Source organism: Aptenodytes patagonicus, chromosome 9 (genome assembly GCF_965638725.1).
Source record: "Aptenodytes patagonicus chromosome 9, bAptPat1.pri.cur, whole genome shotgun sequence".
Classification (NCBI taxonomy): domain Eukaryota; kingdom Metazoa; phylum Chordata; class Aves; order Sphenisciformes; family Spheniscidae; genus Aptenodytes; species Aptenodytes patagonicus.
This window is the reverse complement of record NC_134957.1, coordinates 24,422,172-24,443,184: the sequence shown is the minus strand read 5'-3', so window position 1 is coordinate 24,443,184 and position 21,013 is coordinate 24,422,172. Positions and strand designations below refer to the sequence as shown.

The window sequence follows — 21,013 nt, the reverse complement described above, 5'->3', positions numbered from 1 at the left end:
GTCGGCGCTCGGCGGCGAGGCAGGCGTCCGGCCCGGTGCGCCGCCGGCCCCGCTCCGCCATGCCATGTCCGCGCTGAACTGGAAACCCTTCGTCTACGGCGGGCTCGCCTCCATCGTGGCCGAGTTCGGTGAGGCGGCGGGGGGACGGGGTGGGGCGGGCGGGGCGGGTCCGGGCCGGCGGGGCGCTGACGGCCGCTCTCCCCGCAGGCACCTTCCCCGTGGACCTCACCAAGACGCGCCTGCAGGTGCAGGGCCAGAGCGCCGATGCGCGGTTCCGCGAGGTCCGGTACCGCGGCATGTTCCACGCCCTCTTCCGCATCTGCCGTGAGGAGGGCGGCCGCGCCCTCTACTCGGGGTAAGCGCCGGGCGGGACGGGCCCCCCCGCCGCCCGCCCCCGGGCCCCCCCCGCCGCCCGCCCCCGGGCCCCCCCGCCGCCCGCCCCCGGGCCCCCCCCGCCGTCCGCCTCCGGGCCCCCCCCTCCGCCCGCCCCGGGCCCCCCCCGCCGTCCGCCCCCGGGCCCCCCCGCCGCCCGCCCCCGGCCCCCCCCTCCGCCCGCCCCGGGCCCCCCCGCTGCCCGCACGCCGCTGCGAGCTCCCCGGCATCCCAGCCGGCCCTGAGCCCCGCCGGGAGAGCAGGGGGCCGGGGCAGCGGTGCTGCTGCAGCCTGGAGGCTCCTGGTTTTCCCCGGGTGGGGAGCGAGGACTCGCGTGGCAAGGCCAAGGGCTGCGTGGGTGCCAGCCTCCCGCACCGGAGGGTGCGCGGGGGCAGCTCCCCGGGCACCCGGGGTTGTTGTCCTGGGCGCCTGACGGAGCTGCGCTTTTCGGGAACGTCTGAGCCGCGGCAGGGGCGTGCCTGGCCCACGCTCTGCCCCTTGCAGTTTGGGGGCTGATGGGGAGTGACTTGTGCTGGGCCCGCAAGGAGGGCCGCCCCGCTGGCGGGGTTCAACGGTTTTGTTTGTTCCCCTGCTCAGGATCGCCCCTGCGTTGCTGAGACAGGCATCTTACGGCACCATAAAGATTGGCATTTACCAGAGTTTGAAGCGGCTGTTTGTAGATCGCATGGAAGGTCAGTGTCAGTAAATGTGTCAGTACAGGCACCTCTCGTCTCGCCAGAGGTGCGGCGTGAAGCCTCGCGCTCTCTCTGCTGTGTGGTGTTGCTCACTCCTTTCTCTGTCCTTCCCAGCTGTAGATTCCCACAGAAATGGAGTTCTTGTTACTTTGCGCTGTGGTTTTGTTTGTACAGCAATAGCAAGGATAGGTGTCAATACAGACGTGGCTCTCGCTGTGCTTGGCACTCCCACAGTCCCTACCCAAACGCCTCCCCCTCCAGCCAGGTCTTTCCTTTCCCCAGCCTTTATCTCTGTTTTGCAAAGTCAGAGCCGAAAAAAAGTATCGTCGACCCAGGCTCATCTCTCCTTTCTGATGAGTCTCGGGGAAGACGTCGCGTCCCGTCTGTACATCAGATGTGTTACACGGATTGAAAGCTTCAGTAGCGAGTCTCTCCTGTCTTCCTGCTGGAGCCTTTGAGTCCTTGTGCCTGAACGCAGCACATCTGGATAGAAATTGTGCTGTCCGGCTCTTTAGCTTTGGCTCCAGCCGTGGAGATGGGATACCACGAATGTTCTTGACCTGCGCACCTCTGGTAACGAGGGCCTCTGTGGCCCCCGCCTAGAGAGCGGAGCAGCAGAATTCTGGTACGTGTTCACCGAAGGAGCCCCGAGGTCTGCGCGTGCGGTTTTGAACCCTGGTGTGACATGAGCGAATACATGAGTAACGCCATTCCGACCTGGGAAAGTGGGATGGGCGGTCCGGGCGGGTCAGCAGGCCAGAGAGAGGACTGGGAAGTGCAGCGCACTAGAGCTTCTTTCCAGGGGCTGCTCTGTTCTCCAGTAACACCCCTCCCTGTGCGTGCTCCTGTGCGTGCACGCTGGGCCGCGCGTCTCTCCTTGCTTGCTGTTGCAGCATTTCCAGTTGTGAGTACCGCTGTCTGAATGTTTGTCTCCCTACAGGCCTGGGGCAGCCAGTGGCCTGGTCTCCTCTGGGAAGTGCCGTGGTCAGTACCAGCGAAGGGCTGTGCCTTTTTCCAACGTAACCATCACCCTAATATTGGGCCTGGAAGCCTTGGATTATTCCAGCCGCCCCCCGGAACTAATTGCATCTAACTTTCTCTGCCTGGGTTGCCTATTCTCTGTTTTCTCGAGGTGGCTGCATATTCTGAGTGTGGCCAGCTGGGGCTCCAGATCAAAACAAATTGGTATCAGGTTGCCTTGAGAAGCGTTGGGTTGTCCCTCTCTGTCTTCCTCTGTCTTGGCTTGTCTCCATCATGAGAAATGCATCACTGGACACTGAAATCTCAGATAATTGTTCAAAATTCTCATGTATCACAGTCTTTTCCTTGTCTGATCAGCTAGACTCATCGGTAAGACCCGCTTCTCTCTGAGAGCGTCTTGCTGAGTGTCTCAGCTGCTGCTCTCTGTCTCTGGCAGGTGTGGGGACAGATCTGCCATGAGTTGATGGTAGCTGGCCAGCCTCTGCTCGTGCAACTTCACCATGTGATTTGCGAACTGAGTTTCTCTGCTCTTCCCAGAGCTTCCTGCTTGTTCGGTACAATCTGTGCACCTTCTCTTTAGATCTTTAGGATCTGACTTCCTTTTCTTCATTGCAGATGAAACGTTGCTGATCAATGTAATCTGCGGAGTGGTTTCGGGGGTGATCTCCTCTGCGATTGCCAATCCGACAGATGTGCTGAAGGTAAGAAGTCTGCCTGGCCAGAGACAGCTCCTGGCTGGCTGTGGTTTGACGTGTAGAAGTTGCTGCTTTCCAGTGAAGGTGCATCTCTCCCAGCTGCATTGAGGTGTTCTCTGAGCCACTGCTGGCATCAGTTCTGCTAATCTGGGTTTTTTATGAATGGGAACAGAAGCGCAGAGCAATAAACGGATTTTTAAAAATGCGGGTCTTAAAGATCATGAAATCTGTTATGGCAAGGGGTGGAGGCTGTGTTACCTCAACTGGGTAAGGTGAGTGGGCTGGTAGCCAGCTATTCATCAGACCTCGGCTCCTTTCCCTTTGCTCGCTGTGCTGTGCTTTGCTGACACTGCCGCAAAGTCCTACCTGTTACGTGGAGTGACCAGAGTCCAGTGGGGACTGCCTGGTCCCTTCCATTCCCTACTGCGGGGTTACTGGGGTCAAGGTAGCTCTGCTCTGAGCAAAGAGAGCCTGGAGAACTTTCCCAAGCTTCTCCCTGTGTAGATCAACCTTCTCAGAGGGCTTTCGGAGAAGGAAGGCCTTGCCCATCACTTCTCTGTCTCGTCTGAGTTTTGCACCGTGCTTCCACCCTGTTGCTGTCCCTGCTCCTTGCCTGCCGTCGTCATTTGCTGCATGGTTTGCAGGGAGGGGGCACGTGGAGGGCGGTGTCTGCTCCGAGTCGCTCGGTTGTTCTTTCTACCAGGGGGTCCACTGAGCTGGTATCTCTGCCCTCCTGGGCACACGCTGATGTGGTCCCGCTTGACTCTCACGTTTCTTTCAGATTCGAATGCAGGCTCAAGGCAGTTTATTCCAGGGTGGCATGATTGGCAGCTTCATCGACATCTACCAGCAGGAGGGTACCCGAGGCCTCTGGAGGGTGAGCACCAGCTGCTGGAACCCCCCCACTAGTAGCAGAACTAACAGCTTCCTCAACTCGTTTGCTACACCCAGGTGCAGCTCTTGGAGGACTGTGAACCGAGGGTAGTAGCAAAGTTCTGCTTCTGGTTACCGGACAAACAGAAGCACGTCTGTGGTGAAGGTTGGGTCTGTGCTATGGCAGCATCAGCGCTGGGCCAGGCAGACCGGGTTTCCAGGGCTGAAGCTGGTGTACATAAAGTTTCAAATACATGAGTGTCCCTTGAATGGGCCAGCGCTGGGGGCTGGATCCTCTCCATGGTCTGCCTTAGGAAGGATGCTCAGCCTGGTGTATCTTGGAGTCAGTTGGAGGTGACCCTGCACGCAGCGAGCAGGGCAATTTACCTACCTCTGAATATGAGCGGCTGAGCACCTCCTCACGTGGAGGAAGAGGAGTTTTTCCAAGTAACCGGAGAGGCACTGATGACATACAGTAACTTTCTGAAATTCCAAAGGGACAATTTTGCCCTGTGTCCCCGCTCACCCAGTCTTAGACCCCTTGAAACTTGCCCTGTGAGCATGCAAAGAGTAGGACGGAGTGGTGGCTTTTGGGGACGCTGGTGACGTAAGGCTCTTGGCCTTGAATACAGATGAGAGTTACCAGTGCTCAGGCCTTACTGTTTGGATTTTAGCAGTGGTTCTTCGGCTTTTGTTAGAGAACCTCACTTTGTCCTTCCGTTATGAGTCTTCCATACGCTCAGTTATCTAGCAGTCTGCCGGGTCGCGAGGTCAGGTATGGGAACTACAGAATCCCAATGCTTTTTTCCAGGCAACAGTCTGATTTCTCCCTCTTATGGTCACTGAAGTCTTTTACAGAAAGATAGCTGTTGCAGTGTCCTGTGTGGGAAGGGGAGGAGTCGTCAATCAACTGCCAGTGTTGACACAATATTTACTTTGAGATTATTTCTGCTCTCTAGACAAAGACACACGAGGGGAAGAGGGACTAGAAAAGAAATTAAACCCTCTGTGTTGCTGATGTGCGCTGCAGACAGGACATGGTGCAGAGACAGATCAGTCTCGAGGTGGATTCCAGGGATCGTGCTAGTCTCGCTGCTCTCTGGTCTGGGACAACCACTGTCTCCTCCCTCCAGTCTTCCCTCACGTTGAGGCAAAGATGTTTCTGCTCACCAGTCTTGCCAGTTCTGGCATTCGTCTTGTGGGGATGTTTGAGCTGGCTGTGCCAGGTTTGGGTTAGGCAGGAACCCGGGAGGAGACTGTCAGGTGCTGCATTAGCGCAGCGGGATGGGGACAGCAGGAGCCATAAACCTGAAAAGTACTTCTACTTTTTAGAGCTGCTTTGGTTTTGTGTGGTGAGAAGGCTGGCTGTCCTGATGGGCTGGCTCATAATTCAGCCACACTGAAGGGTCGCTCCCACTCCCAGTGACCAGGGAGCTCTCTCATGACGCCACAGGTCTCCCTGAATTACTTGGATGGTGTTACGGTTCCTGTGAAATGGCCCAACTCCTCATTGCTGCCGTGCTCTCCTTGTTCTGCAAGCCAGTAAAGATTTGCGCATATTTTTGTCTGGTTCCTGATGAGTTTGCTGGGATATTTCTCAGACAGAAGGTAGCTGGTTCCTCTTACCTAAGCTCATAGTTAGTCCAGTAATTGTCTTGCCAGTTCCCAGATCAATGCCCTGCTGGCAGCAACTCTTCTAATACCTGAAAATCTCCTAAATCAGAAACTTTAACAAAGCAGACTCTCTCTGCTGTTATTGTAGCAAGGAGGACCTGGAGCCCCACCTGGCTCCTTAAACAGCTGCTCTTCTTGCGGTGCAGAATCTTTTCTGGTATTGAAATTGGTGGGTAGGTGGGGAAGTGGGGGAAGTATTGAAAGGTGAGTGGATTGTAGCCTGATTCCTGTGTGCTAGTGGCTGGGAGGAGAGAAGCAGCATGTAGTTAATCTAGCTGGAGTAACGCTGCCAGGGTGGAGGAGTCCTCCTTAGCTTTGGAGTAAAGTTGGGAGACAGTGAGCTGGTCTACCTGAAGAGCTACAGCTGCAAGATAGGGCAAGGAGGATGCAAGGTAGACTGTCAGCAAAAGGCTCCTGAGAGGAAGCTGGGGGCAGATGTTATACTAGCTGCAGTCCCCAGGCAGCAGTTTGCACTTGTGACTGATGTTTCTGCTCTGCAGGGTGTTGTCCCAACAGCTCAGAGAGCTGCCATCGTGGTTGGGGTGGAACTGCCAGTCTACGACATCACCAAGAAGCACTTGATTCTGTCAGGCCTGATGGGTGACACCATCTTTGCCCACTTTGTGTGAGTATTTGCTGCAGCTGCTGCACTCTCCAGGCTTGGCAGGGATGTGTGAAGCAGAGGAGCAAGGTGGGATTTGGGGTGAGACCTGTTTATAGAGCGAGTGCTCTGGAGCTGCAGACAACAGGCTTGGTACTTCTGAGGGATCTGCTGTGTCGACTGGCACAGCTCAGAATGACCAGCAAGTATCCCCAGAGAGACCTCCCTGGAGAAGGAGCCTGGCAGAAATCCTTTGGTAACGTGAAATGTCAGCTTGATTTCAGCTCGCTGATGACCAGAAATGCTGTCGCTCCATGTCTGTGCCCTGGTGTGAACAAGGCAGGCGTTCCGGGTGTGTGACTACCTGTAGCAGGCAGTTGAAAGAGCTACTCCAGTCCTAGGTCCTCATCTGTACAGACACTGTCAGCTTGCAGCCATTGCTCTAAGAGCTTTGTGAGATGAACAGGGACTTGCAAAGCTGACAAGACCCTGAGCAATCTGACCAAGTTTTGAAGTCAGCCTGCTCTGAGCAGGGGGTGGGTTAGAGACCTCCCAAAATCTTTTTTTTTCACCTACATTTTCCTATTCTTCTGGCAGACACTTTAGCTGGAGGTGCTGCAGTGCTTCTGTTGGGTTTGCCTGCTGTGGGCTGAAGGTGACAAGCACTAGACCATACGTGGAGGGAGGAGACTAGCAGCTGCATGCTCCCTCTTGCTGCCTTTGGTCTTCCTCCCTCCTTCCCCGCCCCGAAGAAATGTTTGCTCTGGTGAGAAGGATGTGCGCTTCCAAGAGGCTGCCTTCAGGTCTGTGTCACCTTGACAGCACCCAGAGACACTTGCTGGACTGCAGGCTGCCCCTGTGGAGACCCAGCAGTGGGCTCTGACGAGGGTCTTGATTAGACAAAGCCGAGCGTTTCCCTTCCCCTAGCTCTCTGGGGTCCTGAGGTGGTATGGCTCCTGCCTCTGCCTGTTTTATGGGTGGGAACAGGTAGTGCAGCTAATGTTTATTGCTAAATGCCTTTCATAAAATCCAGTGAAAGGTACTCTCTTGTGCTTTTGTCAAGGCCTGTTTGAGCCAGAATGGCCGTGTTCAGAGCTGTTCCTCTCTCCTGTTTTGGTGTGTATATAGTTCCAGTTTTACATGTGGGCTGGCTGGGGCCATTGCTTCCAACCCTGTGGATGTGGTGCGGACACGGATGATGAACCAGCGGGCAATAGTGGGCAGCACGGAGCTCTATAAGGGCACTCTGGATGGCCTTGTGAAGGTAAGGAGGTGAGAGAGGTGGGCAAATCCCTGTCTTCAGGAGGCTGGCCAGATTCCGGCACCACACGCCACTGATAGGAGCAGTTAGATTCTGCAGTGACAGAACGTGCTTATAGAAATATAGAATAGAATCATAGAATAGTTTGGGTTGGAAGGGGCCTCTAAAGGTCATCTAGTCCAACCCCCCTGCCATGAGCAGGGACATCTTCAACTAGAGCAGGTTGCTCAGAGCCCCGTCCAACCTGACCTGGAATGTTTCCAGGGGTGGGGCATCCACCACCTCTCTGGGCAACCTGTGCCAGTGTTTCACCACCCTCAGTGTGAAAAATTTCTTCCTTATATCTAGTCTAAATCTGCCCCCTTTTAGTTTAAAGCCATTCCCCCTTGTCCTGTCGCAACAGGCCCTGCTAAAAAGTTTGCCACCATCTTTTTTATACGCCCCCTTTAAGTACTGATGGGCTGCAATAAGGTCTCCCCGAAGCCTTCTCTTCTCCAGGCTGAACAACCCCAACTCTCTCAGCCTTTCTTCACAGCAGAGGTGTTCCATCCCCCTGATCATTTTCATGGCCCTCTTCTGGACTTGCTCCACAGGTCCGTGTCTTTCTTACGCTGAGGGCTCCAGAGCTGGTTGCAGTACTGCAGGTGGGGTCTCACCAGAGCAGAGTAGAGGGGCAGAATCAGTGAGTGTTTCGGACAAACCAGAGAAGGGCCTAGAGTCACCTTCCTGAGGTCACCGTCAGCTTGAGCATTCTCCCAACCTTATGGGACAAAACTTTGTCAGTGATGCAGTTTGATTAGGTTCGTATACTGTAAGTGAGCCTTCACACAACTGAACTGCATCCCCACTGGCCTGTCTGCTTAGTGCAGCAGCTGTAAAGGTCCATTATATCACACGTGGCATCAGGGAGATGGGCAGAGCATGGGCCTGGTGTGTCTCATGATTGATCTGTCTTTTGTCTCCTCCCAGACATGGAAGAGCGAGGGCTTCTTTGCACTCTATAAAGGTTTCTGGCCCAACTGGCTTCGGCTCGGTCCCTGGAACATCATTGTATCCTTCGGTGTGCTGCTGGGAGGTCATGGGTATGGACAGGCAGGGAAAACCAAGCTGTAAAGGGAAGTACGGAGCAGACACCTTGATGGACCACGTCTTTGTCTTCCCTGTGGCAGCCCAAAGCGGACTCCCTGTCCTGCTTGGACAGACATAAGCTGTGATGTGGCTGCTGCTGGTTCAAGTGCCAAAAAATGCCACTGGTTGTGACTGCTGCTTCTAACAGCTCTCTGGGTGGCCGGTGCAGGGACTTCCAGTGCAGCGGCACGGGTGGTTTCCTGCAGAGTGAGAGCTCTCAGGTGCTTGGCTTGAGACTTTCCCTTTGGCCTGAGCTCCTGGAGGTGCTGCAGTTTCTGGATTGGCTCCTGTTTTGTGAGGGAAGCCTGGGGAACGTTCTGCTGCTCTGAGACAGGTGCTGACCTGCTCTGCAGAACCAGCGCTGCTGTGTTGCTGTACTAGATCCTTTTTGCCCTCTGAAATTGTGTGCATAATTTATTTTAAAGAAGTCCCAGTCTGGGGCTAGAGCCGCCTCCCTTTCTCAGTGGTCTAGGCAAGCCTGGGCCAGTTTGCTTCTGGGTTAGTCTCTCCCCTCTCCTGGTAGCTCTTGTCCCACAGCTCTCTTCTACCTGTGCAGATCAGTTTACGCTGCCTGGAAGAGGGGCTTCCCCACGTTGGTCTTCAGCTGTACTGTGCTGATGCTCTACCTGCCTTGCCTTGCCAGGCATGGCCTGGTCACGTCGGGAGGCCCGGTGCAGCTGCCGTATGTATTTGGCCCGATTCCTTGACGTTCTCTTCAGTTTTTTATCACATACGAGCAGTTGAAGCGACTTCCATTCTGACAGCTGGCTTCATTTCATGAGAGTCATCTTCAAGACTTGCAGCAGAGAGCTTTGCTGCAGCCTTCCTCTTCATTTCACCATCCCCGTGTTTTGATGTTTTGGTACATGTGGGTCTGGGCTCTCCCCCAAATGCATGGTCCCCGGAGCATGATCTGGCTGAAGTATAACTGGGAGGCTGATGGCAGGTGCTGCATGTTTTTTTCACACGGAGGCAAGTATTAACGGTGTACAAGGGTCTGGGCCTGAAGCAATATCTTCTGTGAAGATCCGTGCGTTCCAGTGGCCTTTTGGTGCAGCTGTGGTTTGTTGTTTGGCTCGTGTGCATTTTTCTGCCATGCCTGCGGGGTGAGGCTGGAGGCTGGGAAAGGGTGCTGTCATGTTTTCTTGCGGAACTGTAACCTCATTAAATTATTTATTGACTGGATGGCTTGAGTTTGTGTTTGTGCAGATTTACTCCAGGTATATTCCAGAGCAGATGGTGTGTCTGCCCTTGGAGGGAACAGAAGCTATTTTTTCAGCACGCTATATATATCTTTTTTCCCCAAATATATATATATATATATATATATATGAAAGCAATCTTTGGGATTCATTGCAACATTGAAACATTTAGAAATGTTTCTAAAACAAAGTTTAATTGTTAGTGTCAGAAAATTATGGTGTTGCACTCTTAGCTCAGTTTTGCAAAACCTCAGTCTCTTCACCTATTGCTTATATTATTTTTGCTTATATCATTTTTAAAGCAAGGTAATGTGATCTAAAGCTGAACTCAGATGTCCCACTACTTTAAAATGGTGGCTTTAACATTGCTAGTGCTAAGCAGAACATCAAGCAAGATATTTTGGTCATCCTTTTCTGTGTTTTTTATTAAATATGTATGGCTACGAAAGCAAACAGCTCTCATGTTCCTACTCCCTTTCCTCTTTATGGGGTGGCTTTAGTTTGGATGAAGGTCCCTTGTGACACGCAGCAGCGCTTCTGTCTGAGGGTGCTGTAAGCCAAGATTCTCTCTCTGCAAATTGCACAAGGGATGTTCAGCCAAATCCAGCCCGGACAAATGAGAATTGTTTGCTGTGGTTTTGCAAAGGCATAGCTGCCTCGTACCAGCTGCATGTGTAAGGAAGGTGACTCCAATAAGCTCTTGGACTTAAATCATGCCTTGAACAGAGGTGTTACTACAGGGCCACAGCTAACTAGGCTGGGAGGATCATTCTGAGAGTTAATGTGTGCTTAGAAGCTACCAGAAAGGGGGAGCAGTGGATTGAAAGTGGACGAGGTTCATATGCCTCACCTGGCTTTACTCTTGAAGAGGATTTCTAAATATTACAAAGTAGATAAATACTTACGTGGTGGATGAATACGAGTCTATTTGAGAGATGTATTTTAACGGCAGTTCATGACATTCTTTTGGTTTTCTTCAGCGTTTCTGTAACTTCAGTTCTGGAGCCATTTCTTCTGTGCAGCTCCATGGGATGTTGCTGCTGCTGTTAATTTTTGGGCTGATCCTCTGACAGTTCTTTGGTATTTGCAGTTGCTATCCTGCCCACGTTCTTCAGGCTGCTACGAGGAGCTCCTCAGCAATGCCGGCAGAGCGTCCCCACGGCCACTTCGCTGTTTGCATTTCTCAGCTGTAAGGTCTGGCAAGAGGCTCTTCTTTCCCCTCTTCTTCCTCCCGTTGGATCAGCTCCCCTGGATGGCTTTGAGATGTTCCTTCCGCTTGCCTGAGTGGTCCCCAGCCCCCGGAGATGTCCCCTATCTGAGCTTTGATTGCACTGGCTGTCATAAACGTTGCCACGTGTCACTCTGCCTCACTTTGTCAATAGTAACTGCAGGTAAATGTACGGCGGTGGCGATCTCTGCGGGTGGACGGTGAGGTGACGGCTGGCTGCGAGCACACCTCGGCACCGTGCCAGGTGTTTCCTGAGGGTGGTCATAAAGCCCTTCATCCCGAAAGCATCTTGCCTTTGCAGGCGGCAGCAAGGAAAAGCTGAGTCACTTCGGGTTTCTCAGTTGGTAGAAGATTAGTATTTTGTTAGGTGTTGTAGAAACAAAAATCCCAACCCATAAACGGCATTGTAACCACTTGTGCGAGGGGGTAGCGCTGCTGGAGATCTGGCATTTTTGAAGGAGGTTCATTGCCTCGGGATGTCCTTCCCAGAAGCACTCCCTAAACATGTTTGTCTTATGTGCTCAAGCTTTCGTGTTTCTCTTTCTAACCTTTTCTGTGCCTTGCCAAGTGGAGTCTGAGAGTGTAGCTGAGCAGTCTGTGTACCTAGTTATGTCAAGCGCGTGTTGACGCAGACCCCAGGAGGCGGCGGTACCTGAGCTGCTGCGGCCAGTGCTGCCCCACAGTCAGCGGTGTGGGCCGTGTTCACGCCCCGAAGCCGTTAACTTCTCGCTGCCTTCCGTGGCTGGAAAAACGATTGCAAGCACTGTGAAGATGGCGTAGGCGTGAGTGTTAGTCTGTGTTTGCCCTATATGCTGCATACCCCATCGAAGATGGCCACTGGAAGGGACCTTCCCCTTGCACCCACAGAAAGGTCCACGTGGTTTAACTCTGACATGGAGGTGGTATTCAAGGCACCCTGGAAAACAGTCAAAGTCCTACCCAAATGTGGAAAGTAGAAATATGTATGGTCCCTGATACGTTAAATATAAAAATAATAAACCAGGTCAAAACCGAAAGAGGGACCATAGGCATCCACTTACCAAGATGAAACCCCAAATCTGAGGGCATGTCCTCTTTCAGATAGAAGGGAGAAGCCTTCCAGGGAGTCCTTGGGGCTGATGGGCAATTGAGGAATGAAAGGACCGCTCAAAAAAGTGAAGACAAGATGGAGGTTGTCTGCTCTTACTTGGAAGAGCTCGGAGGGCTTTCTCTGTTGGAGACTTCCGATGGGGAGGCTTGGGGGTAGGTCTCAAGCTGAAATGTTGGCAGAGGAGGTGGTAGGACAGGGTGTTTAATGAACGTGAGCAGGGGGCTGGGCCTGCACCCCAAATTGTCGGGGGACCTGAGGATGAAAAGGCCAAAGCTCTTGCTTGTAGCCTCTCATTTGAAGTTCTCTTCACATTAATGGGAAGTGTCAAAAGTGTGGACGGGGTTCGAAAGAAGGTTTGTTTTCAGCTACCAGCCAGTGACCGCAATGTCTTTGCCACACTGGTAGAAACTCTAATGCAGACTTGAGACGTAAATGACTATGATGTGCTGGAAGGGCCAATGGCTGATGGATGAGGAAGAGGCGGAATCCAGACTTCAAATCTGCTGGGAGGTTTCTCAAGGAGTCAGCAAGTATGCGGACCAGGAAGCTGGAGTTAATCTAGTCTGTCTGGGTTTCCAAAAGGCTTTTGATTAAGCCCTTTATGAAAACCATCAAAGCAGCTAGACTGATGCAGGATAGAAGGGAAATGCCTGCTGGGGTCTAATAAAGGTCATGATTTGAAGTATTCAGGGTTGTAACTGGGAAAGCAGGCGGTGCTGAGCTGCGGAGGGGCATGGTGGAGTGGAAATACGAAGTGGCACGGTGGGAAGGAGGAATTGCTGCCAGTGATGGCTGCTGAACCAGCTGTAGTCTCACAACTTGGACATCGCTGCCGCTGAGTGATGGTCCTGTGAAAACACCTGTTCTGTCCTGGTGAGGTGGGATGGAGGAGCCCCTGCAGAGCAGGACTGCCCTGTCTCGGTGAGCTACCGCCGCGCTACGTATGGGACAGGGCAAGGATGTGCTCACGGGGAGGCAGCGGCTCCAGTTTGTATTTGTACTTTCTCCCCAGCTGTCCTGCCACTTCTCTCTCTGTCTAACCTCCTCTCCGCCTTGATCTCATGCCGTGGGGTTTGGACCTTCTCGCCCATCAGGGCTAAGGCTCCCCGCTTCACAGCTCCATCCATAGTGGCCACAATTCATATGTCTGCTGCGTCTTTCCTCCCCACCGCAGTGCCCACGTCCTGCCCCTTGGCCACGTCCTGCCCTGGGCCCCGCTCTCAGCTTCTCCCCGTCCACCTGCGCTCCTCAGGTTACTGTTTGACAGAGGAAGGCTCGAACCTGCCCTGTTTCCTGGCAGCTCGGGTTTTTCCAGCTCATGAGGCAGGAGAGGTGGTTTGTGGCACTTTGTTTAAAGGGACGGAGCAGTCACAGTCACAGCCCGTGAGGGTTACCCACCCCGCGGGAGTGCAGAGGACAGTGGGTTCGTAGGGTTCTGTAATACACAAGGATGCGGAGGCTTTGTTTCTGTGAATTTCTTTGTTACAAGTTGCTATTAGTAAGGTAAATACACTTAGGATTAGTAAAGTAAGTGTGTGTATATATACATTTTTTTAGTATTAGTAGCAAGTATATATATTTCATTCAAAGTATTATGGTACAGTTCATTAAGCTGCTCCCAGGAGTGAGGTCAATCGATGACGGATGAAGTCTCTCTTTGGAGATGATCCGCATCATGGCGCCTGGAGTCAGCCAGGCATCCCTGGCGGGTCCAAAGGATTGGGCAGAGAACTTCATGCAGGGGGAGCTCTCGGAGAGAGATGGGCTCGTTTTGGGTAGGTAGCCAGTTACTTTTATGTGGATCCGTAAGTGGGCAGAGGACGCCAGCTCCTGAACAGCTGTTGTTGACTTCTGCTTGCTTAGGAGGCCCCTTTGTAGGTTATGGCAGTTTCTTTGTTCTGGGCTTATCGAGGATGCCCTGGGCTTCCAGCTGCGCTTCTCAAGGGTGCTGCAGTCTCCCACCTGCGCCTGCCAAGGATGCGCCGGGTTCCCAGGCTGGCAGACATTTTCTCCATCTGTATTTTAGCAGACATCTCTTGTCAGTACTTTTCCCCATTATAACCAGGTCGCCTTTATGGCTGCTGCTCCGACAAGGGATCGGTGGTGTTCCCTTGGTCCCTGCAGGAAGAGGCTGCCCTGGGTCTGGCAGTGACCCCGCAGGAGCCCCACGAGCTGTGCCACCTACACCTACCAGTGGGGCTGGGCGTTGGGAACTCTCTTTGCTTGTTCCCTGTTACCAGCACCCGTGCCAAAGCAGGGCACTGGCTCCGCTCAAGGTCCTTGGGTGCTTGGCGGGGGATGCCCACCACCCCGTGTGCCATCGTGGCAGCTTCCTGCCCAGACGCTCGCTGCTCACCAGGGACAACCCTGCTCCAGGGTTGTCTGGAAACGTGGCTAGAGGGGAGGGACCTCTGTGGGCACAGCGGGTGCTGTGAGTGCACCGGTCCTTCCGGCAGGCAGCTGCTCAGCAGAGCTCTGCTCCCCAGCCTGAGAGACGCCACTACACCCAGGGCTTTCTCTGCACCACCCGGAGAGCGAGGGGCTGCGCTCGCTGCTGCCTGGCTGCTGAGCTGTACGTGCCGAGAAGCCCCAGGTGAGGGATGCCCTAGAATCGTGCTGGGGACGCACCGTCCTTGGGCTGTGCCCCACAGGGGACAGCGATGGCTAGCTCAGCCCTGGGAGCCATCCTCGCTGTGCTGGCCTCGCTCATCATCGCTGCCAACGCGCTGGTGGCCATCGCTCTCCTTTGCCTCATCCAGAAGAGTGGCTCCAAGGGGCTCTATTTTGTCCTTAATCTCGCCGTTGCGGATGCCATGGTTGGCTTCACGGTCCTGGGTCTGGTCATGGATGAGTTTTCCCAGCCCTTTTATCCTCCCCAGATCTTCTGCGTCCTGAGAATGGCTTTCGTGACCTCCTCTTCTGCTGCCTCTATCCTATCCCTGATTCTGGTTGCGTGCGACAGGCACCTGGCTATCAGGAAGCCTTTCCACTATTTCCAGCTGGTGACAGGGCTGCGGGTCGGGGTGCGCTTGGTGGGGCTCTGGCTGGTTGCTGCCATCATCGGCTTCCTCCCGGTCCTCACCCCGGGCTTTCAGAAGACCTCCACCGGTGAGAAGTGCTCCTTCTTTGGAGTCTTCCACCCCACCTACATGCTTACTGTCTTCTGCGTCGGCTTCTTCCCAGCACTCTTTCTCTTCATTTATCTCTATTGCGACATGCTGAAAATTGCCTCTGTGCACGTGCAGCATATCCGGGAAATGGAGCACGCAGGGCTGGCGGGGGACTGCCCCCCATCCCGCACCACCAGCGACGTGAAGGCTATGCGCACCGTTGCCGTGCTCATTGGGTGCTTCACGCTGTCCTGGTTGCCGTTCTTCATCGCCAGCATCGTGCAAACTGTCTGTTCTGAGTGCTTCTCCTACAAAGTAATTGAGAACTACCTCTGGCTGCTGGGACTGTGCAACTCCCTCCTGAACCCTCTGCTCTACTCCTACTGGCAGAAGGACATGCGGCTGCAGCTCTACCAGCTGGCTGCGAGTGTGAAGAGGAGAGTCCTCCTTCACTTGGGGAACGGCCACCGTTTCCCTGGCAGAGGCACCAAGTCTCTCCCCACTGTGTCCTGCCTGAGGCTCCAGGACTGACACGGTAAGGAGCGGCTGTCACCGGCTTTCCAGCTCATCTCCCGCATTGCGACCATGAACTTGGGGCCTGCCAGCTGTGGAGGAGATCACAGATGGGGTGGGACCAATCTGGATGCTAATTCCCAGACATCAGCGTGGCCACATTCCAGCCTGCCCGCAGCCCCACAGAGCCACAGCGCAGCCCGTTTTGCACCAGCCCCAGGCACCCCAAATTGCAGGTGCGTGGCACACATTAGATTTTGCCTGGAGAGCCTCAGCAAGAGCAGCCTTGTGTCTCCTGGGACCAAGCCCTCAGCACTCACTCCACAGGCTAAGATCTTTCACTCATCGCTGCCCGGCTTCCCCTGACCAGACCCGGGATCCACCTGCCCTCCCCTCCGCCTGCAGCACCAGCTCTCTGGGCGACGAGCCCCAGGCGCCCGGGGCAGGGCTGCTCGCAGAGCGTTGGCTCTGTCGCCTTTGGCTCTTGGCCCAGGCAGCAGAGGCTGGGAGGTGTGTGCATGTCCTAAATCTGTCCTGGACCACAGGCGCTCCCAGTCGCTGCCCTTCCTAAACCAAACCCGCGATCCTACAGCTGCAGCCTGGGCCGTCCCCCAAACCCGTCCCCTGCTGCAGTCAAACCTGCAGCCAGAGAGGCGGCAGGGTCGCCCCTGCTCCGGGCTGTGCCCACCCGAGGCAGAGGCGAGGGGTATGGGTTCTCTGCCGTGGCACCGGGGACACAGAGAGGGCTCCTGCTGTTCCTTGGCAGCAGCTATACCTGCACATGGCGAGCGCGGAGCAGCCACCGGCGCTGCATGCCTGGGAGAGGTGCAGGGAAGCACGGGCTGTGCTGTTGCTGTTTGGTTTGGGCTGTAAAGCGAGTTAATGAGTAACTGGCTGAACGCTGAGCTGTGGCAAAGGAGCAGGAGGAACGGCTGCCTTGGAGCCAGGGAAAACCCCATGCAGGAGGGCTGCTTTGTCCCACCAGGGCTGTAGGGCTGGATTTGGGGCTGCAAGGGTCCCTATACACTGACTCATCCCATGGGAGCACACAGCACTTCTGCATGCCCTGCCACACTGCAGCGGTGGCCAGACTGCTGACCCTGCCAGAGGCTATGATGATATTTAATTGCTTCTTGTAAAATCATGTCCATTTAATCCATGTGGCAAGAAAAATTCCCTTAAAAGAGGTTTCTTAGCTAAGAATGTACCCTAATCTGAAAATGAGGGTGCTATGCATAAAATAGCAGTTGTTTCCACCTCTGTCATTTGCCCCACCGGTAGACATGAAGGCTCAAGGCCATATCCAGTATGCATCCAGGGCCTGCCTTGGTCCCGAGGCCTTCCCCATCCTAGAGGAAGAAGCAAAAATAAAAGTGCCTTTTAAAAAAAACACCCAAACAACAGGCCCTCTGCGGCATTCACCTCTGCCTGGGAAAGACCCGAGACCAAATACCGCATGGCAGACGCTGTTCCTAGCTGTACAACATGGAATGAGCCTGAGGGAAAGCCTCTATAGAGCAGTCCTGGCTCTGTGGGTGGACTGATGCCTCGTAGGTGGATCCAGTAGGCGGATTCAGTCTGACTCAGTTCTGGGGACCAACACATCATCTGTCTGTACAATGTGTTTGCTGCCTATTCTCAGTGAAGCCTGAGCTCCATTGCAAAGCCGACCCATCCTCACCGAGCCTCTGATAATGCTGAAGCTGTCCTGTGCCTCCCTCCGACATGCTTCCCGCAGGGAGCGTCGCGGGCGGGTACCCAGTGTGAACAGAGACGCTTTGCGCGTGGGCCTCTTGCTGCTTCCCAAGCTTGCTGACTGCCGCCTCTGCTGCCCACCGGCCCCAGAGCGGGGCCAGCCGTCGGCAGCATTTGCGCCTGGGCACAGAACCAGACGAGACTGCAGATCTGGGACAGCGCGAGCATCAGGAGCAGGAGCCCTGGCTGTGCAGGCCTGTAGTGACCACGGCGTCCCCATCCACAGCGGGGATCACAGCTCAGGCAGCCTCCTCGGTGCCACAGAGACACAGCGTGGTGGCTTGGGTGGGAGAGGAGACACTTCTGCCGAGCTCTTGTGCGGGTGGAGGACACGGTGCAGCTGGAAACAGAGCACCTCCCTGCAGCGGAGGATCCCTTGCTAAGCATCTGCACCCTGGCGCTGACCCGTGTCTCCTGTCTCTTCCAAGCCTTGGGCTGGAAAGGGTGCTCGCAGGCTGGAGTAGTTGGGGCTCCATTCCTGGAAGACACCTCCAGATCCCACTGGGGTAGCACAGACCAGCAGCCATCCCCCGCGAGACCGTGCCTGCTTTCACCTCTTGTCCCAGAGAGCATGTCCCCCTGCTCCGGCCACCCAGTGACTCCGCGGGTACCGAGCACCGTGCATCGCCAAGGCGCTCCAGGGAGGCTGCAGGAGCGCGGCTGGACGAGGGTGGGTGCATCGGAGGCCACGGGGTGAGGAGGGACGGATTATTACCGCCCTGAGGGGAAAAGAGGGAAAGGTGAAGAGCGCTTCCCCCGCTTGCTGTCCTTCAGCTGAATAAACTGCATTTCTGCCAGCCTGTTCTCTATTCCTAATAACCCGGGGGAGGTCGGGGCTGCAGCCAGGGTGCTGCTGCCCTCGGGTGGGTAGCCAGTGGCCGGCTCTGCCCGAGGCCGGTGAACCCGGGGAGCAGCAGCGCCGTTGGCACCGTGCTGCAGGCAGCCGGGGCCCCCGGCCCGCACCAGCCCCTCTGCTCCGGGGCTCTCCAGCCTGCCCCTCCTCCTCCGCCCAGGGACCCGGGTATGCAGAGCTGTGCCCGGGCCGAGGGCGGGCGGCTGCAGCTCTCCAGGAGGCGGCGGGGGCTGCCGCTGGGTTGGGGCCGGCGGTGCCCCGGGGAGCGCCGGCGGCTGCAGGGCCGCAGAGGGCGGACACGGCGCAGGGGAGGGAGGGGGGAAGAACGACGCTGCCGGAACGGCGGCGGGCCCAGAGGGACGCGGGGGAAGGGCTGCGGGGCCGGCCCCGGCTCCTCCACCGCGGGCGCAGGGGAGCGGCCCGGGCCCGCAGCCCCGCCGAGGGCCGCCCGGTACCCGCCGGCCTGACGCACCGCGGCGGCGGAGGCCGCCACCGTCCCGGCGTGCCGTGCGCGCAGCGCCCCGCCCCTTAGCGAGGCGGCAGCCAATGGGCGGCCGCGGCGGGGCGCGCGGGGGCGCACCGAGGGCCGGTGGGCGGTGCGGATGTTCGCGGAGGGCGGCCGCGCCGGGGCCGGGGCCGGGGCCGGGGCTGGGACCGGGCCGGGCGGTGAGTGCGGGGCCGGGGCCGGGGCCGGGGCCGGGGCCGGGGGAGCGGGGGGGCTCCGGGCCTCGCTGTGTCCGGGCGGCGCGGCTCGGCTCCGGGAGAGCCCTGGCGGGAGCGGCCGAATGGCGGCTGGGGGCCGGGCAGGGACCGGCCTGCTGCGCCCGCGGCCCGGAGCTGCTCGCCGGGGGAGGCTGTGGGGAGCGCGGCGGCGGCGGCGGCTCCGGTTTGGGCCCGGAGCGCTTCGGACTCCGTTTCCGCGGGTCTCTCCTGCCAGGTCCCCCCGTTTGTAGAGCGGGGGGGCGGCAGCGGGTGCTGCCCCCGCCCTCCTCCGCCCGGGGGGTTTCTCGGGCCGCGACGCCCGCCCGTCGCCGCCGGCCGGTCGCAGGCCTCGCCGGGCCAAACCGGCTTTCCTCCCTGGCCCGCCTCGCCTCGCCGCGGGGAGCCCCCGTCCCCCCTCGGCCTCCCGGTCGGTCCGGTCCGGCCTTCGCCAGCGGGATGTCCGTGAGTAGCGTATCCAACGACCACCTCGCGGGAGCCCGCAGAGCAGCGGGGGACCCGCCGCTGGTGGTGGCGGCGTCTCCAGCGCTCCGTGCCTTGGTGGCCCTGTGGGCGGCGGGGAAGCCGTTCTGAAGGGTCTATTCTGGGTGGGAAGTCTCCAGGCTGCCTGTTGGGTTCGGTGGTAATTAAAATGTCGCAGGGTAGTACAAGAGGGAGGGAGAAGCGAGTCGCGTTTAAAGAAATTGCTGAACTGGCTGTTACGCGCGCCACTTCTGATGCTCCAGGAGTGGTTGGTTTGCAAAGAGGGGGGGATAGAGGTGGCAGCGGCTTCTCCCCTGCTGGGTGCAGCTGGTTGGGTGCAGCTGGTCGTGTTCTCATCTCTTCTGAACAGCGGGCAGGCTCAGCCGTGCCCAGCCGTGTAACTCAGCTTGCGCTGGATCCGTTCTGCTACAGCCAGACTGTACGTAGGAAGCTCTGTTGGGTTCGGGCACGCTCATACCAGTAACCACAGCTGCCAGTGGGCTGTAACTCTCCTGCAGCCCCAGGCCATAAAGATCCTTTGACTGTGATTCATGTATATCTGCGTGCACACATTTATTTGGTTCCTTAAGCATTATACTCAAGCTTCTTTTATATTTATGTTTCTTACCGTCTTAATTATTTTGCTCATATTTTGGTCGTGTGTGCGAGGTCCAGCTGTTAACAGCAGTGGATATTCAGATCATGCTGCGTAGAAATGCTTTTGTTCTTTAGTGCCACATGTTTGTTACACACACGTCCTAGTCCTTGGATAGATTACTCATTAGTCCAGATGCTTTTTAGCTCCCCCGTACTTCACTTGCACAGCTACAATAATTAGACACTGTATTTTTCCGGCCTGCAGAACATTGCAGCAGAGCCGTGAAATGATGGGTAAAATGCTAAGGCAACCTGGGGTAGGAGGTTGTCCCGCAAACTTGCATTCCTTCTTAGTCCAGCCTTTCACCTCTTTCCCGCTCTGGAAGCTGACTGGCTGGATTTTCTGTTTCGTAATGTTTTCTTTGAGGGATTTCCTAACATCTAATTAAAAAGTGTTAAGTTGTTGAAAGCTCTGTCTGAGCCACTATAAGGTCAGGTGTCTTACTTTAAGGTCATGTTTTTGGTATGGGTGACTTGAGCTTGTAGAAGGGATGAAGTTCAATCTCTGAGTAATTTCAAAGATAAGGTGTTGCTAGAGAGACATTCCATGCACCTTCCAAAGATGGTGTGAGATTTTTCCCCTAATCCCCAACTTTTCTGCTGACGTTCTTTGGGTGCCAGCGTGTCCATCCCAAAGTGGCACTTTCCCACTGCATCCAGCTGCTCTGCTCTCAGCCAAGATGAAGTGGTTCAGGTCCTCGCGCTGGTGCTGCCCCTCTGCAAGGCTCTCATATGGGGAGCAGCACTCGCCCCTTGGTCCAGGTTTTTGCACTAGGATTTTCCAAAGATTCTGATTGCTGGCTCTGTTGGAGTTTTCTTTGGGACTTCCCTCCCTTTTTTCCTGTCTTTTCTTCTTCCTTCCCCCCCCCCCCCCCCCAGTAGGTCTGTGCAGTTAGTCCTGCGTCCCCCTGCCTGACAGGTTTCTTCTCCTAGCCTTTCAAAAATGTATTTCTGAAAATGTGACCTGTTGAGCGTTTGTTACGAAGCGGCAGGTAATGCTCTCCGGGTGTGCTGTGAGTGAGGTTGGCAGGATGGGGAGGGATGTGACCGATGAGCTGCCTGGGGTCGGGCATGTCCCCTCTGAGCCTGGAGCCGCTTGCTCTGTGTCCCAGGCGATGGGGGACGAGCTGCTCACCCCCTGTA

General features: G+C 56.0%; 3 protein-coding genes across 3 annotated transcripts in view; all 3 read left to right on the top strand.

The window, feature by feature from the left end:
• Positions 1 to 19: 19 nt before the first annotated feature.
• Positions 20 to 9,465, top strand: SLC25A14 (solute carrier family 25 member 14). The gene is made up of 9 exons (XM_076347553.1): positions 20 to 128; positions 208 to 355; positions 970 to 1,064; positions 2,664 to 2,749; positions 3,525 to 3,620; positions 5,791 to 5,915; positions 7,020 to 7,155; positions 8,122 to 8,202; positions 9,000 to 9,465. The coding sequence occupies exons 1-9, from the start codon at positions 65 to 67 to the stop codon at positions 9,039 to 9,041; spliced, it is 873 nt and encodes a 290-aa protein (XP_076203668.1). The 5' UTR covers positions 20 to 64; the 3' UTR covers positions 9,042 to 9,465.
• Positions 9,466 to 14,460: 4,995 nt separating this feature from the next.
• Positions 14,461 to 15,465, top strand: GPR119 (G protein-coupled receptor 119). Its single transcript, XM_076347684.1, has one exon. It carries the CDS (start codon positions 14,461 to 14,463, stop codon positions 15,439 to 15,441), a length of 981 nt encoding a protein of 326 aa, XP_076203799.1. The 3' UTR covers positions 15,442 to 15,465.
• Positions 15,466 to 18,653: 3,188 nt separating this feature from the next.
• Positions 18,654 to 21,013, top strand: part of ENOX2 (ecto-NOX disulfide-thiol exchanger 2) — a 63,882-nt gene continuing 61,522 nt past the window's right edge. Inside the window, exon 1 of the mRNA XM_076347551.1 lies at positions 18,654 to 18,697. The gene's annotated coding sequence lies outside the window, so the exon portion shown is untranslated. The remainder of the gene's footprint in view (positions 18,698 to 21,013) is intronic.